The sequence below is a fragment of the Sturnus vulgaris genome, chromosome 30 (genome assembly GCF_052056855.1).
Source record: "Sturnus vulgaris isolate bStuVul1 chromosome 30, bStuVul1.hap1, whole genome shotgun sequence".
NCBI classification, from domain to species: Eukaryota; Metazoa; Chordata; class Aves; order Passeriformes; family Sturnidae; genus Sturnus; species Sturnus vulgaris.
The window spans coordinates 1,976,884-1,993,584 of record NC_142272.1 but is presented as its reverse complement, the minus strand read 5'-3'; the positions used below and the strand labels follow the sequence as shown (position 1 = coordinate 1,993,584).

Here is a 16,701-nt window from a genome sequence, read left to right as displayed (position 1 = left end):
CGGGCCCGAGGGGCGCAGGGAACGGGGCACACTCAGGACCGGTTCAATAATTTATTTCTCGGGGTAGGCAGCGGGAGAAAGAGCCCCATAAAATGGGGTTGGTCGGGGAGGCGGGGGACACGACACGCGACACTCCCAGAAATGGGGGACAGAGGTGTCAGCCCAGCAGGGCCCCTCCCACCCCGGGGGTCACACCAGGCCCGGGTCCTCCCCTGACCCCCGGGAGCTGCAGCGAAGGGGGGGAGCTGTGAAGCCCCCCCAGGTCCCACATGGAGGGGAGTAGGGCGTGTCCCCCCAGCCCCATTCGGAACAGGGGTGGGGGCTGCACCCCTGGTAAGTCATGAGTGGGGGCCCCCTTCACCACCCCCTCCCTGGGGCAAGTAGTGTTTGACCCCTCCCAGCTTTGGGAGGAGGCAGAAGGGTCCCAGAACCCCTTGTGAGGGGTGGGGGGGGCACCCCAGGCCCCAACAGTGTCGGGGCCAGAGCCCCCCAAGCCCCCCTTACATAAAGTTAAGGCACTTGAGTAGTGAGACCCCATTGCGGGGTGGGGGCTGCTATGGGGGCCCTGGGTGTAGGGGGAGGTCAGCACACCCTGGGGGGTTTTGGTCCCGTGGGGAGGGTCCAGGGCCCCTCTCAGGCGAAGATGTTGGTGATGAAGTCGAGGAAGCGCTTGGCGTATTGCTCGGGGTGCACCGTGGAGATCTCGGCTCCGGCCTGGGGAGCACCAGCTCAGACCCCCACGGACACCCCAAAACAGAACCCTGCCCCAGATACCCGGGGAACCAACCCCAGCCCCTCCTGACACCCCCAAAACCCCTGGGAACTGACCCCAGCCCCTACTGACACCCCTGGGAACTGACCCCAGCCCCAGATACCCTGAGAACTGAACCCCCAGCCCCTCACCCCAGAAATGCCCCCTCACAACACCCCTGGGAAGTGTCTCCTCCCCTAAACTCCCCCACAGGAACTCACACCTGCCTGGGCACCCCCTACAGCTCCCCCTGATACCCCCACAGCCACCCCCAGTGCCAACCCCTCCACACCCCACCCCCCTCCTGCACCCCCAGACCCTGCCAGAGGCTCAACACCCCTCAAAGCCCTCCTTCCAAGGGTTCACCCCCCAGTAACCCCACTCCCCAAAACCCCAAGGAGCTCTGGCACCCCGCAGTCCGGAGGTGCCCCCTCCCCGTTTCGGGGTGCCCCCCTCACCCCGTGTTTGACGGTCTTGGCCGCGTGTGCCGCCTTCTTGCGGGCGTCGTACTGGGTGAGGACATCGATGAGCCCCATGAAATAAACCTCACGTCGGGGGGCTCCTGGGGGGCACAGCAGGGGGGGGGGGGTCAGTGCTCCCTGCACCCCCAAATTCCCCACACGACCCCCCTCACTCCAATTGCCCCCCCAGCTCACCCTCGGCTCCACGCAGGGCGTACACGTCCACGCAGGGGTCGAACTCTCCAGGTCCCAGGGGTCGGTAGGAGTTGAGGAGCCCCCCCAGGCCCTCTGGGGAGGTGCCATAGGGACCCCCCAGGCCCCCCTCGTCACCCCCTCCAGGCTCCTCTTCCTCCAGCTCCTCCTCCTCCTCCTGCTCCCCCCGTTCCACCTCGTGGATGCCCAGGAGCAGGCTGTAGTCCATCAGCTTCTGCTGCACCAGGAACTGCAGAGCAATGGAAGGAATTGGGGGGAAGGCCATGCCAAAACCCTCCGGGGTTTCACCCCAAAACCCCCAGAGCCTGGGCATGGCCCCCCCAAACCCCCAGAGCCTGGACACTGAGAAAGGGAGCCCCACAAGCATCAAATACTGGACACGATCCCCAAAAACCACCCGGACTCTCAGAGCTGGGGAAACAACCAAGGGGTCATTAGGGGTGGGGGATACAGAACCTGAGCACAGGGGGGGCCTCTCCCCTAAACCCTCATAGCCTGGGCACAGGGGGGGCTCTCTCCCCTAAACCCTCATAGCCTGGGCACACGGTGGGTCTCCCCACTGGACCCTCAGTGCCTGGGCACTGGGAGGCCAAAGGGTCATTTGGGGTGGGGGCCACTCCCACAGCTGAAGAGGAAGACAGCCCCCCCTCAATGGCTCCCTGGGAGTGCAGCCCCCCCCAATTCCCACCTCCACATCCCGCTTGAGTTTCTCCATGAACTCTCGCTGCTGCTCCTCTTCCACAAACACCTTCTCGTTTTTGTTGAGGAAATCCACATCCTTCAGTGTGGGCAGCTCCTTGCCCTGGGGAGGGACAGAGGGGGCAGCCCCCCAGACACCCCTGAGCTGGAGGGGACACCTGGGGCTGTGGGACCCTCGCAGGCAGAGGCTGTACCTGCGGGGGTCATGAGCGAGTCCCTGCCTTGTTGAAGGACTGGGAACAGGTAAGGAACTGTCGTTATTGGCGGGGGGAGGGAAAATGAGACCTGGAGACCCCACCCCTAAATTTAGAGGGTTCACAGCATTCTCCTGCCATACCTTCTCCTTGTCACTGGCCTCTCTGTCCACGAGGGAGCCCTGCAGAGGAGACAAAAGAGGTGACGAGAGGGGTTTTGGGAGCAGGCTGCCCCATAATGGAGTCAAGGGGGCTCAGGGGACACCCCAATACCTTGAGGTCGTACTTCCTGTGCACGGGCAGGCGGTGGCTGAACAGGTTCCTCATGACCAGCAGGTACGTGTCCTCGCTGTCCACGCTCACCCGGTACATGCCCAGGAACCGCGGCAGCAGCGTCTGCCCGTGGCACTGCACCACGTACTGGGGGGGTGACAGAGGTGACACAGCCGCGCTCGGGGACGTCCCCGCGCCCCACGGGCCCCCCGTACCTGGTGGTAGTGGGACAGCAGCCCGTGGACATCGGCCACGTCCTCGCTCGACAGCTCCTTCAGCACCAGCGTCCGGTCGGCCGAGAGCAGCAGGCGGTGGCCACTGCCTGCCCAGCGCGGGGGGCTCCGAGTCAGGGACACCTGGGGGGCACACGGCGAGGGGACAGGTGGCCAGGAGCACGGAGAGGGCACGGGGGTACCCTCAAAGCGCCCCACAACACACACCTGGTAGTCCTGGTCATCAACGCCAAAGCGCTCGCGCAGGTTACGGAACACCTGGGGACAGTATTCCTTGAACTTGAAGTGGCTGGGCAGGTTCTCCCTGAGTTTGGGGGGGGTTCGTGGCATGACGTGAGTTTTTGGGTGGCCCCCGCTGTGGGATGCTGTCCCTATAACCCCCCGCCCCGTGCTGCTCACCTGTTGAAGAGGTGGTTGTTGACCTTGATTTTGGAGCTGGCTTTGAAGTCGTCGGGCAGCAGCATCACGGGCAGTGGCACCTGGCTCAGCTCGTTGATCTGGGGAAGGCGCGTTGGGACCCCCAAAAACCACCCCAGGCACCCACCCGGGCCGGTGACAACTCCCAAACCCGGGGGACCCTCAAGTGTGGGCATGGGGGATAATGGGGATCCCGGGAGGATGGAGCCAAGGGATGGGGGACATAGGATCCAGGACAAGGGGAGACCTGAGGGCTCCGGGAAAATGACGGTCCCAGGGAAGGGATACGGTGGTCCCGAGGTGGGGAGACTGCGGGGATGCCGGGGAGAACACGAGAGGGTCCCGGAGGGAGGGGCACGGAGATCGCGGATGGGGGACTCGGACCGGGATTGAGGACGGGGGATCCCGGAGGGGAGGAGACATGGGGGTGCCGGGGATGGGGCGAGGGTCCCGAGGGAAGAGACGCGGGGGTGCCGGTGCCGGGTCCTGACCTGGTGCGTGACCCCCCAGCCCAGCACAGCCAGCAGCGGGTCCGCGGCCCGCGGCAGCTTCACGCGCTGCGGCACGAAGCGCTTCTGCTTCTTCTTCGTGCGGGCGGCGCCGGGGCCGGGGCCGGGACCGGGGCCGGTACAGGGACCCGCCGCTGCCGCCATGGTCGCCGCTTCCGCCCCCGCCGCCGCTTCCGGTCCCGCCCCCGCCGTTTCCGGTCCCGCCCCTCCATCGCTTCCGCCAGGCCCCGGAGCGGCACCGGAAGCCGGAAGTGGCGCCAGCAGCTGGGCGGGGCTGGCCCCTGCGGGGCCGCGCGGCCGGTAGGGGGCGCCAGAGGCTGTGGGCGGCGCGTGCGACACGCGCAGGGGCGTGGGAAACCGATAGGGGGCGCCCGACAGCCCCGGGGACACGTGACAGGGACACGTGACAGGAACACGTGTGACACCTGCAGGACACGTGTGACACTGACAGGGGACATGTGTGATCTCCGTAGAAGACATTTGTGATCCCTGCAGGGGTCAGGTGTGACCCCCATCAGGACAGGTGTGACCCCACAGGTCTGGAGCGCTACCCTGGGGGCGTCCAGGTGTGCTCTGGGAGTCTCCAGGTGTGCTCTGGGAGTCTCCAGGTGTGCCATGGGGGTCTCCAGGTGTGCCATGGGGGTCTCCAGGTGTACCCTGGGTGTCTCCAGGTGTGCCATGGGGGTCTCCAGGTGTACCCTGGGTGTCTCCAAGCTCTTTAGATGGGACAGGTGGAGCAGGAGAGGTGCTGGGGCAGCTCTCAGGGACATTGTGCTGACATTGGCCATGAGGAGATGGACCGTGACGAAGGTGACAGTGAAGGTGACAGTGACGAAGGTGACAAGGATGACGACGATCATGAAAGTGACAGTGAAGGTGACACTGATGAAGATGACGGTGATGGAGGTGACAATGAAGATGATGATGAAGGTGATGAGCCCAGGTGTCCCTGAGTGCAGGGCCAGCAGCCTGGGTGTCACCAGGGCCTGTTCTGGGCCCCTGTGCAGAGCTCCTGTGGCCACCTGCCCTTGGCCAGGTGTCACCTGGACCTTAGCCCGGTCCAGGAGGCTCCCGAGTGTGTGAGAGGGAACCTCTGGCACACCTGGCACCTGAGCTGAGGAGGTGTGGCTGGACTGGCCAGGGAAGGGTGGGGACAGTGGCACTTGGGCAGGCTGACCACGAGGTGTTGGAGTTTTCCAGGGAAGGAGGGACCCCAGAGCTGCTCCCTCGGGCTGAGCCCAGCCTGGGCAGGACACCGGGGACAGGCGGGACACTGGGGACAGACCGGACACCGGGGACAGGCAGGAGGGGGACAGGTAGGACACCGGGGACAGGCGGGAAGGACACCGGGGAGAGGCAGGACACGGGGGACAGGCAGGAGGGGGACAGGTAGGACACCGGGGACAGGCGGGAAGGACACCGGGGACAGGTAGGACACGGGGGACAGGCAGGAGGGGGACAGGTAGGACACCGGGGACAGGCGGGAAGGACACCGGGGACAGGTAGGACACCGGGGACAGGCAGGACACTGGGGATAGGCAGGTCCTGCTGCTCTGGCCCGGTGTCCTTCTGTGACCAAGTGACCGCTCAGCAGGGAGGGCAAGGCTGGGGCTGTGTCACCCTGCACTCAGGAGGGTTCTGGATGTGTCCCTGCACTCAGGAAGGTTCTGGATGTGTCCCCGCTCTTCAGGAAGGTTCTGGATGTGTTTCCCTGCCCTTCAGGAAGGTTCTGGATGTGTGTCCCTGCCCTTCAGGAAGGTTCTGGATGTGTTTCCCTGCCCTTCAGGAAGGTTCTGGATGTGTCCCTGCACTCAGGAAGGTCCTGGATGTGTCCCTGCCCTTCAGGAAGGTTCTGGCCCCGTGTCCCGCAGCACCTCGTGCAGAAATGTCTGACTGTGGGATGGGGGTGGCTCCTCCATGGGGACAATCCTGGCTGCTGGCCCAGGGACTGGTGGGGAATGGAACCAAAGCCGGGTGGGGCCGGGAGCAGTGGGGGTCCCCAGGGTCACTGCTGGGGCTGCTGCTGTTCCACGGCTTTACTGGTGACCTGGATGAGGGGGTGCCCAGGTGACACTGAGCTGGGTGTGGATCTGCTGCAGGGTGGGAAGGCCCTGCAGAGGGACCAGGACAGGCTGGATCCATGGCTGGATGGAAACAGCAGGGTGGGGTCACCCAGCAGAGTGGGGATCACCCAGCAGGGTGGGGTCACCCAGGAGGATGGGGGTCACCCAGCAGGGTGGGGTCACCCAGCAAGGTGGGGGTCACCAAGGCCAAGGGCTGGGTCCTGCACCTGCATCACAGCTTTCCTGTGGATGCTCCAGACTGGAGGAGGAGAAGTCAGAGAGCTGCTGGGGACAGGGCTGGACATGATCCCAGCTGTGCCCACCTGGGCAGTGTCACCTGGGCTGGAGAGGGACCAGCAGGACCAGAGCTGTGCCTGTCCCCTGTGCTGGGCCGTGTCCAGTTCCTCATTTCAGAGGACTTGGAGGAGCTGGAGCGTGTCCAGAGACGGGAGCAAGGCTCAGGAAAGGTCTGGAAAATGTCTGGTGAGGGAGCTGGGGGTGTTCAGTCTGCAGAGGAGGGGGCTGGGGGGACCCCATGGCTCTCCTGTCCCTGTCCCTCTCCTGCCCCTGACAGGGCCTGGCACTGAGGTGGGGCTGGTCCTGGTCCCTCCTGCCCTGTCACGAGCCAGAGCCAGGGAGAGCGGGATTAGAGATCACGAAGTGTTTGACTCTTGGAGTGGGTGGGATTGGGAAGGGGCTGCCCGGGGAGGTGGGGGCGGCTGGGAGGTGAGGGGTGTGCCCGGGGGGGTTAAGAGGTGTGACACCTTCAGGGACAGGTGTGACACCTGCAGGGATGTGTGTGACACCTGCAGGGATGTGTGACACCTGCAGGGACAGGTATGTGGCCCGTACAGGGACATGTGATCCCACGTAGGACAGTGACCCCTAGGGGGACTCGTGTGTGACCCCATAGGGGACACCGGTGTGGGAACGTGGGAAACCGATAGGGGGCGCCCGATCCCCATAGGACAGGTGTGACCCACAGAACAGGTGTGACCCCATAGGGACAGGTGTGACCCCCATAGGGACAGGTGTGACCCCACAGGGACAGGTGTGACCCCACAGGACAGGTGTGACCCCACAGGGACAGGTGTGACCCCACAGGACAGGTGTGACCCCATAGGGACAGGTGTGACCCCACAGGGACAGGTGTGACCCCACAGGACAGGTGTGAACCCATAGGGACAGGTGTGACCCCACAGGGGACAGGTGTGACCCCACAGGACAGGTGTGAACCCATACGGACAGGTGTGACCCCACAGGACAGGTGTGGCACCTGCAGAGCGCCCCGTGCAGGTGGGGGGTCCCACTCCCCCCTCCTCAGATCCCGTGTCCTTCCCGCTCCCTTGAATGCCCGAAGCCCCCCATACCCAAATGTCCCCACTGTGACCCCGCTCCAAATCCCCCCCATGTGACCTCAAATTTCCCAATGTTCCCCCCTGTGACCCCTCCCCAAAATGTCCCTGTGTGACCCCCCCAATTTCCCTTTCTGTGACCCCAAATGTCCCCGCTGTGACCCCGCTGCCCCCCAATATCCCCTCTGTGACTCCTCCCGCAATGTCCCTCTGACCCCGCTCCCCCAATGTCCCCACTGTGACCCCAAATGTCCCAATGTCCCCACTGTGACCCCTCCCCCAATGTCCCTCTGACCCGCTCCCCACAATGCCCCAATGTCCCCCGTGACCCCCCAGTGTCCCCGTGTGACCCCCTCAATGTCCCCCTATGATCCCGCTCCCCCAAATCCCCCCCGTGACCCCTCCCCAATGTCCCCCCGCTGTCCCCCCGCTCCCCCAGTGTCCCCCAGTGCCCCCCAGTGTCCCCCAGTGCCCCCAGTGCCCCCCCGGACTCCTCTCAGCATCTCCAGCCTTTATTTCGCTCGGCCGCGCTGGGCGGGACATGCAGCGCTGGGGGGGGCGGGGGGGCACGGGGACCCCCCACGCCAGAGCGGCCCCGTGGAGGGGGGGGCAGAGCCGAGATGCCAAGCGAGGGACCCGGGGGGGTGCGGATGGGGGGGGGGCGGTGAGGGGCTGCCCCCCCTTAGTGGGGCCGGGCCGGGGGTGGGGGGACATTCTCCAGGTCCGCGTTAAGGCAGCTCGGGCGGCCCCCGGCCCCGCCCCACACTGGATTGGGGTGTCCCGGGGGGGTCCTGGGAGGGGGGGGGCAGCCCCCCGGCACGGGGCAGAGCGTGGCACGAGCACAGGACACGGGTGACACCTGGACATGCGAGCGGAGCCGGGTCTGGCAGGACCTGGGGGGGACACGCGGGTTGGGGGGGGGGCTGAGCCGCCCCAGGGGTCCCCCAAGGATGTGGGGGGGGGGACCCAGACCCTGCAGGGATCGGTGGGGGGGGGGGGTGTAGGGATTTGGGAGCATCCAAGGGACAGGGAGGCTGGGTGACACCCAGGAATGGGGGCGATGTCGGGGTCGGGTGACTCGAAGGACGATGGGGGGAGGGATTCCCGGGGGTCCCTGAGAAAGGAGGGGCGGGGGTCCCCGGGGGCGTGTGAGGTGGGAGGGGTCCGTACCTGGGGGGCATTAACTGGCTGCCGTTCTCCTGGCGCAGGGGGAAGAGTTTGGCCGCCTCCTCGGCCTCGCAGGCGCAGGACAGGTCACTCCTGGGGGGGCACGGGGTGTCAGGAGGGCCCCCCCCAACCCGAGACCCCCCCCCCAGCTCCCACCCCCTCACCTGTTGTCATTGATGTCTGTCACGTTCCCTGCAAGGAAGAGCAGCAGGCTCCAGTGGCAGCGTGTGGGACATCCCACCCCCCGCGACACCACCCCAAAACTGGGGACATCCACCCCTCACGGCACCACCCCAAAAATGGGGACATCCCACTCCCCGCGGACACCACCCCAAAACTGGGGACAGCCCCCTCAGGACCCCCCCTCACCAATTATCCACGTTGAGTTGCTGTAGGAGTCCGGGGGGCTGCTGGAGAGCGTGGGGGGGCCGCTGGCAAAGCTGGGGGGGCGTGGGGAGGGGGGGACACGGGGACAGAGACCTTGAGACCCCCTGGGCACTGCTGGCACCAGGGGGGCACCCCGTGGCCCCGCCCCCTCTCCAGCCCCTCACAAATCCGTGCCTGCCCCCCCTTCCCAAGGAACCCCCCTGCCCCTGCACCCCCAGGACCCCCCACTCCCCTCGCACCCCCTGTGCTCCTTCTCCTTCCCCCATCCCCCATCTCCCAGCCCCCTGCGCCCGCGGCCTCCCTCCCTTCCAGACCCCCCCCATCCCTCTCCCCACTCACAGGCCGTGGGGGCCGGGCAGGGGTCCCCCCCCGGGGTACCCTGGAACAGGCTGTTGGTGTAGCTCAGCCCGGTGGGTGACGGCACCTGCCCGGCCGCACCGGCTTGGCTGGGGGGGCACGGGGGGTGGAGGGGCGCTGGTTGGCACCCGGCACCCCAGGGAGCCCCCCCAGAGTCTGTGACACCCCCTGGGCCTGACCCTCTGCCCTTGCAGGGGTGTCAGCCCCAGCACCTCCCTCTCCTGCGGGATGGCGACCCCTCCTGCATCCCCCGTGCCCACCCTGCACCCCCGTCCAGGTGCACCCCTGTACCTGTGCCCACCCTGAACCCCCTATGCCCACCCTGTACCCCCTGTACAGGTGCACCCTTGTACTTGTCTGTGCCCACCCTGCACCCCCCGTGCCCACTCCGTACCCCCCACACCCCCTGCACTCCCGTACAGGTGCACCCTTGTACCTGTCTGTGCCCACCCTACACCCCCTGTGCTCACCCTGCACCTCCTGTACAGGTGCACCCTTGTACCTGTGCCCATCCCATACCCCCCACAGCCCTGCACCCCCCGTACAGGTGCACCCTTGTACCTGTCTGTGCCCACCCTCCCCTGTGCCCACCCTGCACCTCCACCCCCCCCATGTCCCGGTGCCCGCCCTGCACCCCCCGGTACCGATGTGGGCTCCGGGTCCCCCGCCGCGCCCCCCGGGCCCGCACGGCCTCGCGGATCCGCTCCACCTCCTGCTGGTACCGGCGCTTGTCGAGCCGCGCCCCCTCCTTGGCCGCCCTCAGCGCCCCCTCCAGGGCCTGCACACGCCCAGCCGTAGCGCGCAGCCGCTTCTCCAGCTTCGGAAGCTCACAGCGCAGGTCTGCATTGTCACGGACCAGCTGTGCGACACGTCAGTACCGCCACCGGCACCGGGGACCGGACCGGGACCTGCCCCTGCGCCCGCCCCGGGGCTCACAGCGCAGAGTCTGCACTGTCACGGACACGTGTGCGACACGGCGGGACCGGCACCTGGCACCGGCACCGGGACCCACTCCCACCATCACCCCCATCTGCCCCGGCACCGGCACCGACATCCGCACACACCGGCACCGGCACCGGCACCGGCACCAGCCCGCTCCGGTTCCGACAGTGGCACCGGCACCAGCACCCACCGACCCAATCGCTGCAGCCCCACAGCGGCGGGGGCAGCCTCGGGGTGCCCAGAGCCCCCCCGCCCCCAGCGGTGCCCGGGGTGGGGGTCCCGGTGCCCGCAGCGGTGCCGGGTGGGGGTCCCGGCCCCCCTGCCCCAGCGGTGCTCCTATGGCCACACGCAGCAGTGGGGCTGGGCTGGGGGAGTGAGGGGGGGCAGGCAGGAAGGTGCGGTCAGAGCGGTGCCCCCCACCCTGCAAAACCGGGGGGTTCCAGGGGGGCAGAGGAGACTGGGGGGGGGGGGTCTACTGCCCTCCCCGGGGGGCGTGGGGGAGATTCCCCCGCGTGGGTGCCGGGAGGGGCTCCCAGAGACACCCTGAGATCCGGCTGGGGAGGGGGCAACAGAGGGGCATCAGCGAGGGGGGCGGGGGTCACCCCGGGACGGGGTGGGGGGGGCTGGATGGAGCGGAGTGGGGCACCCAGGGATGGGGGGCAGGAGGGAAAGGGGCGCTGGGGAGTGATGCCAAGGGGGGCACCAGGAAAGCGAGGGGAGGCAGCAGAAGTGCAGGTGAGGGGGGGATTCCCTGTCCCCCCCGTGCCCCCCTGCGCACCTGTTTGTGAACTTTTGTAAGCTGCTCCAGGTTGTTCTCAAGAAAGGAAATCTTCTGCTTCTGGGAGTGGAGCCCCCCACTGTCCTCGGGTTCCAGCTCTGCGCTCTGGGGGCACGGGGACAGAATCACTGGGAAACCCCTTCCCTTCCCTTCCCTTCCCTTCCCTTCCCTTCCCTTCCCTTCCCTTCCCTTCCCTTCCCTTCCCTTCCCTTCCCTTCCCTTCCCGGCCCTCACTCTCCCTGTACCCCACTTTCAGCCCCCATTTGTCCCCCCTGTACCCCCTCATCCCTCATTTTCCCCCCCCCCTTTTCCCCTTCTTTCCGCCCTCACTTTCTTGACTCGAGTCGTGACGTCTTGAACAAACAGCTTGCGCAGGTTGTGGAGGGTCTGGAGTTCACGGGCCTGGGGGGGCAGGGGGTGAGGGGGTGCAGGGGGGACCCCAAAACCCCGCCAGGCTCCCCTGAGGCCCCCCACCCCCCCCCACCTACCACGGTCTCCTCCAGCCCCTTGAGGTCCTGCTTGGATTGTTCGTGGCGCTCGTAGAGGAGCCTGGGGGGGCAGGGACCCCAAAGTTAGGGGGGCTTAGTCCAGGGGGGCACCCCGGGTTTGGGGAGGGCAACCCAAGATTGGAGGGGGTCAATACAAGGAGAGGAGGGGATCCTGGAGCTGGGGGGATCACTTCAAGCTGAGGAGGGCACCCAAATAATGGAGGGGGGACACCCAAGGTTGAGGAGGTCACCGCGAGGCTGGGGAGCACCCCAAAGTTGGAGGGGTCACTTGAAGGTTGGGGGATGTCAGGGGGTTCTGGGGGTCAGGTTTAGGGTCTCAAAGATGGCCCCTGGGGTTTGGAGGTCCTGGTTGTCAGCAGGGTCGCGGGGGATGGGGTTGGGTCCTGTGGTGAGTCCCTGGTGGGTTCTGGAGTTGGGGTCCCCAGGGGAATCGTGGGGAGCCCCGGGAGTCAGGTTGGGGGTCCCAGGGGAATCGTGGGAGCCCCGGGGTTGGATTGGGGTCCCCAGGGGAATCGTGGGGAGCCCCGGGAGTCAGGTTGGGGTCCCCAGGGGAACCCCAGAGCCCTGTTGGGGTCCTGGGGGTCTCACGTGAGCTCCTGCAGCCGCGCAGCCTTGGCTCGCTCCTCCGCCCGCAGCGCCTCGTGCTCCGCCCGCAGCCGCTCCAGCTCCAGCTCCAGCTTCTGGTTCTGGCTGTGACGGACACACGGACACGGGTCAGGCATGGACGGACACGGGGACAGGGGTAGAGGGGTACGGGAAGGATGGATGGACAGGATGTCGGAGTCAGGGCTGGATGGGGATGGACACACGGTATGGGGAGAACAGGGGATAGACAGATGGACAGGGGGACATGGATGGACAGACAGGTCAGGGTCAGGGTCTGGTGTGGGTTGGGGGTTCAGGTTTGGGTCAGGATAGGTTTGGGGTCCGGGTCAGAGTCTGGTGTGGGTTGGGGTTCAGGTTTGGGTCAGGGATAGGTTTGGGGTCAGGGTCAGGTTTGGGGTCAGGGTCAGGGTCTGGTGTGGGTTGGGGGTTCAGGTTTGGGGTCAGGGTCAGGTTTGGGGTCAGGGTCTGGTGTGGGTTGGGGGTTCAGGTTTGGGGTCAGGGATAGGTTTGGGGTCAGGGTCAGGGTCTGGTGTGGGTTGGGGTTCAGGTTTGGGGTCAGGTTCACGTCCGGGCGGGGTCACTCACTCGCGCAGCTCATCGATTGTTTTCTGCCGCTCGTTGACCTCGTCCCGCAGCGCGCCAGCTGCTTGTGCTGAGCCTCACGCTGGCTCTCGAGCTGCAGCTCCAGCGCCGCCTGCACCCACACAGCGCCTCAGCTCGGGGCACCCCGGGCACCCCCGGAACCCCAACATCACTTGGGCACCTCAGAACCTCCCAGGGACCCCCACACGCCAACAACCCAGGGACCCCCAGCATCACCCAGCATCGCCCAGCACCCCAGGGACCCTCCTCACCTCGAGCACATCTCACACACCCTAAGAATCCCCAGCTGCCCCCCCATCAAATCCTCACACCCTTCAGAGATCCCCTGAGCCCCCCAGGTTTGCTCTGCCCCCCTACACTGCTCACCTTGACCTCGTCCGTGTCCTGGCTCTCATCCTGCTCCCGCTGCTTCCGAGCTGCCCCCTGCGCGGCCTCTGCAGACCCAGCATGGCAGGACCCCTCAGCCCCGAGTCCCGCTGTGCACTCTCCAGCCCCCCAATCCCCTCTGTGAGCCCCATACTCCACCCAACCCCCCCGAGCCCCCCCATCCCCTCTGTGCCCCCCAGCCCCCCACACCCCATCCAACCCCCACTGAGCCCCCCATCCCCATAGCCCCCTGTACCACCCCAGGCCCCGTGTCCCCCCATTGTCCCCCATTGTCCCCCCATTGTCCCCCATCCCCCTGAGCTCCCTGTGACCCCAGCGCCCCATACTCCCCCCACCCTCCTGCGCCCCCCCCACCCTGCTCCTGCGGCTGCGCCAGACCCCGCTCCCCCCATGCCCCTGGATTCCCCCATGCCCCTGGACTCCCCCCATGCCCCTGATTCCCCCATGCCCCTGGACTCCCCCCATGCCCCTAGACACCCCCTGCTCCCGCACTGTCCCCAGCCCTAAGCCCCCCGTGTCCCCACCCTGCGCCTGCAGCCGCGCCAGCTCCTCCCCAGAGCGCGTCGTGCGCCTCCTCCAGGTGCCGCTTGCGCAGCTCCAGACTCTGCGCGTACTCGGTCAGCGAGCGGATCTTGGCCTCGTGCTGCACCGGCACCGGCACCGGCTTCAGCCCCGCCCGGGGGCACTGGCACCCCCGGCCCGGGGGGCACCCCAGCTCAGGAACCCCCCCAGGCACCGAACCCCCCCAACACCCGCGCGGGCACCACCCTGGCAACCCCCAAACCCCCAGGTGCACCCGACACCTCCAAGGGCGCCCAGAGCCACCGAGCCCCCACCACAGGGAGTTCAACCCCAGGTCACCAAACCTGGAGCCACCAAACGCTGCGCCCCCTGAGCCCTGGGTCACCAAGTGCAGGGCCCGCCAAACCCCAGGGCCAATAAACTCTGGTGCCACCAAAGCCGGGGCTAAGAAATCCAGGGTCACCAAAGCCTAGGGAAACCAACCCCTGGGGCCACCAAAATCTGGGTCACAGAACCCCCAGGCCACCAAATTCTGGGGACACCAAACCTTCAGCTGCCAAACCCTGGCGTCACGAAATCCCAGGGGCACAAAACTCTGAGCCACCTGGAGCCACCAGCCGTGTGCCACCAAAACACAGGGTCCCCATGGCAGCGGCACTGCCCCCGCCCCTGGCACACCTGGAGATGAGGAGCTGGCAGGAGGACAATTCGCGCCCCGTCACCTCCAGCTTGCGGTGACATTCCACCTGCAGGTTCTCCAGCTGCCGGCAGCGCTTCACCACCGACTTCACCTCCGACTTGATCTTGCTGATGTAGAGCCGGGCAACCGCGAACTCCTCCTCGATGGCCCGCTCACCTCCACCGGCTGGGCAGGGCAGCGGGCACAGGAATGGCACAGCGTGGGTATGGCATGGGCATAGCACGGGGGCATGGCACAGGTGTGTAACCACACACAGGTATGGCATGGCGCAGCATGGCCACAGGTGTGTAACCACACAGGTATGTATGGCACAGCACGGGGGCATGGCACAGGTATGTAACCACACACAGGTAAGGCGTGGCACGGGCACAGCATGGCACGGCATGGCACAGGTGTGTACCACACACAGGTATGGCACAGCGTGGAGATGGCACACACGGGGATGGCACACACGGGGATGGCACACAGGGGGGTGGCACACACGGGGGGTGACATGGCACGGGCACTGCAGAGGCGTGATGGGGGGATTACATGGGTGTGGCACGGTCACTTCACACACTTTGGAATGCTGTGGGCATGGAGTGGGCATGGAATGGGCATGGAATGGCACAGGCAGCACAGCCTGGCACGGGGTAGGTGTGACACTCACAAGGGTATGGTGGCACGGGCATCACGGGGACATGGGATGGGCACGGGATGGGCACGGGACGGGCACGGCACAGGGAGAGCGCACTGCTGGGTGTGACATGGCACGGCTCTGCTGTGGGCACTGCCTGGCACGGGCACAGCGGGCACAGGCACGGCAGGGACACACTGCACAAGGTGGGGACAGCAGGGCACATCCACACGGCACACACCCCCCACCCCGTGCCCCCCGTGCCCCCCGTGCCCCCCGTGCCCCTCACCAGTTTGATGTCGCCGCTGCCCACGAGGGCGCTGAGCTCGCTCAGGTCCGCAGGAGCCCGTTCAGCACCTCGGCCGCGCGGCGCCGCTGCTGCCCCCCGAGCTCCCGTGCCCGCGACAGCTCCGACTCCAGCGACAGAGTGGTGGCCTGCGACACCGCCAGGGCTGGGCTGGCACCGGGCACAGCGGCACTCGGCCCCCCCTGGAGCCCCTGTGCCACCAGGGCACGGTGACACCCAGAACATCTGGCGGACCCAGGTACAGCAGCGCGTCCTGGCACCCCCCACACCTGAGAACGCCAACACTCCCGGACACCCCCTGTGCCCCCTGTGCCCCCACCCCTCCCTGGCACCCCCATGTCCCCTCACACCCAGCACACCCTGCCCCAGCAGCCTGGCACCTCCAGCTCCCCCCGGGCATCCACACCAGGCACTCCCAGCACCCCTTGGCACACCACCAGTGCCCCAGCTCCCAGTACCGCCCAGTACCGCCCATCTTGCACCCCCAGCACCCCTCAGTAACCCTGGCACCACCACCCTGGCACCACCCACAGCACCCCAAGACGCCTGGAGCACCCAGTCTGCATCCCAGTTTAGGGGCAGGGTTCCCCAGTTTGGGCACACCGTTTGAGGCAGGGGGGGATCGATCCCCTGTTCTCCTAGGGGGGTATCTCTTTTGTGGAGTGTGGCTTGATGGGATGGGCAGTCCCCTCTTTGGGGTCTAGTTTGGGGTTTAAGGGGCTCCCGAGTCTGAGGCTCCTGTTTTGGGGTTTCCTGGGCTCACAGCATCCCAGTTTGGGTTTGGGAGTCCCAGTTTGGGCCTGGGGGAGGGGAATTGGGGATTTGCTGTGTCAGAGGGTGGGGGTCCCAATGGGCTCCACATGGTTTCCCCATGGGTTGAGGAGCCAGTCTGGGGTTCCCAGTGGAGTCTAGAAGGGATCTCAGCAGGGATCCCAAGGGGGCTCTCAGTAGGATCCCATTGGGGGTCCCAGTTGGACACCCCCCCATTGGACACCCCCAGTGTGACCTCGTGGAGCCCTCAGCAGGAATCCCCACAGGGCAGCCATGGGTGTTCCCATGGATCCTGCTGGGAGATCCCATTGGGTGCCATGGGGCTCTCAGCAGCTTCCCCAGTGGATTCAGCTGGTGAAGCCCCTTTGGGGTTCCCAGTGGGGGTCCCAGTCTCAGCAGGATCCCAGCTGAATCCCCATGGAGGCTCCTATTATGACCCCACTGGGTTTCCAGGTGGGTTCCCAGCAGGACCCATTGGAATTCCAGTGCAGGGTCTCAGCAGGATGATTCCCAGTAGGATCCTGCTGGAAATCCCTTTGGGTTCCTGTGGGAATTCCCAGCAGGACCCCATTGTGAGGCCCCAGGGGGCACCCATGGAGGTTCCCAGCAGGACCCTGCTGGGTTTGGCCAACCCTCTTGGGTTCCCAGTTGTGTTCCCTGTTGATTTCCATTGGGTTCCCAGTTTGGTTTCCCACTGATTTCCCATTATTTCCCCATTGGTTTCCCCATTGATTTCCGTTGATTTCCCATTATTTCCCCATTGATTTCCTCATTATTTCCTGTCACTTTCCCCTCTGGTCCGTCCCCCCCCAGCCCCACTGCTCTGCCCTGGGCTGTCCTGGTGCCCAGTGTCTCCTCCATTGATTTCCCCATCGATTTCA

At 66.3% G+C, this 16,701-nt stretch overlaps 2 protein-coding genes across 2 annotated transcripts in view; both read right to left on the bottom strand.

Moving 5' to 3' along the window:
- Positions 1–37: 37 nt before the first annotated feature.
- PIP4K2C (phosphatidylinositol-5-phosphate 4-kinase type 2 gamma) lies at positions 38–3,923 on the bottom strand. Its single transcript, XM_014891841.2, has 10 exons — positions 3,733–3,923; positions 3,224–3,321; positions 3,032–3,128; positions 2,807–2,947; positions 2,592–2,738; positions 2,462–2,500; positions 2,114–2,227; positions 1,408–1,654; positions 1,210–1,313; positions 38–714 (listed from the first exon to the last, which is right to left on the bottom strand). The coding sequence occupies exons 1-10, from the start codon at positions 3,892–3,894 to the stop codon at positions 634–636; spliced, it is 1,230 nt and encodes a 409-aa protein (XP_014747327.2). The 5' UTR covers positions 3,895–3,923; the 3' UTR covers positions 38–633.
- A 3,912-nt stretch (positions 3,924–7,835) lies between these two features.
- The window catches only part of KIF5A (kinesin family member 5A), a 20,287-nt gene continuing 11,421 nt past the window's right edge, over positions 7,836–16,701 (bottom strand). The window contains 20 exon segments of the mRNA XM_088180922.1: positions 7,836–8,061; positions 8,339–8,428; positions 8,500–8,528; positions 8,707–8,775; positions 9,062–9,066; positions 9,068–9,168; positions 9,724–9,938; positions 10,800–10,904; positions 11,130–11,201; positions 11,288–11,348; positions 11,897–11,998; positions 12,500–12,548; positions 12,551–12,608; positions 12,884–12,951; positions 13,429–13,459; positions 13,461–13,551; positions 14,108–14,273; positions 14,276–14,291; positions 15,032–15,081; positions 15,084–15,177. Coding sequence (XP_088037048.1) covers positions 7,851–8,061; positions 8,339–8,428; positions 8,500–8,528; positions 8,707–8,775; positions 9,062–9,066; positions 9,068–9,168; positions 9,724–9,938; positions 10,800–10,904; positions 11,130–11,201; positions 11,288–11,348; positions 11,897–11,998; positions 12,500–12,548; positions 12,551–12,608; positions 12,884–12,951; positions 13,429–13,459; positions 13,461–13,551; positions 14,108–14,273; positions 14,276–14,291; positions 15,032–15,081; positions 15,084–15,177 — 1,683 coding nt within the window. The 3' untranslated portion in view covers positions 7,836–7,850.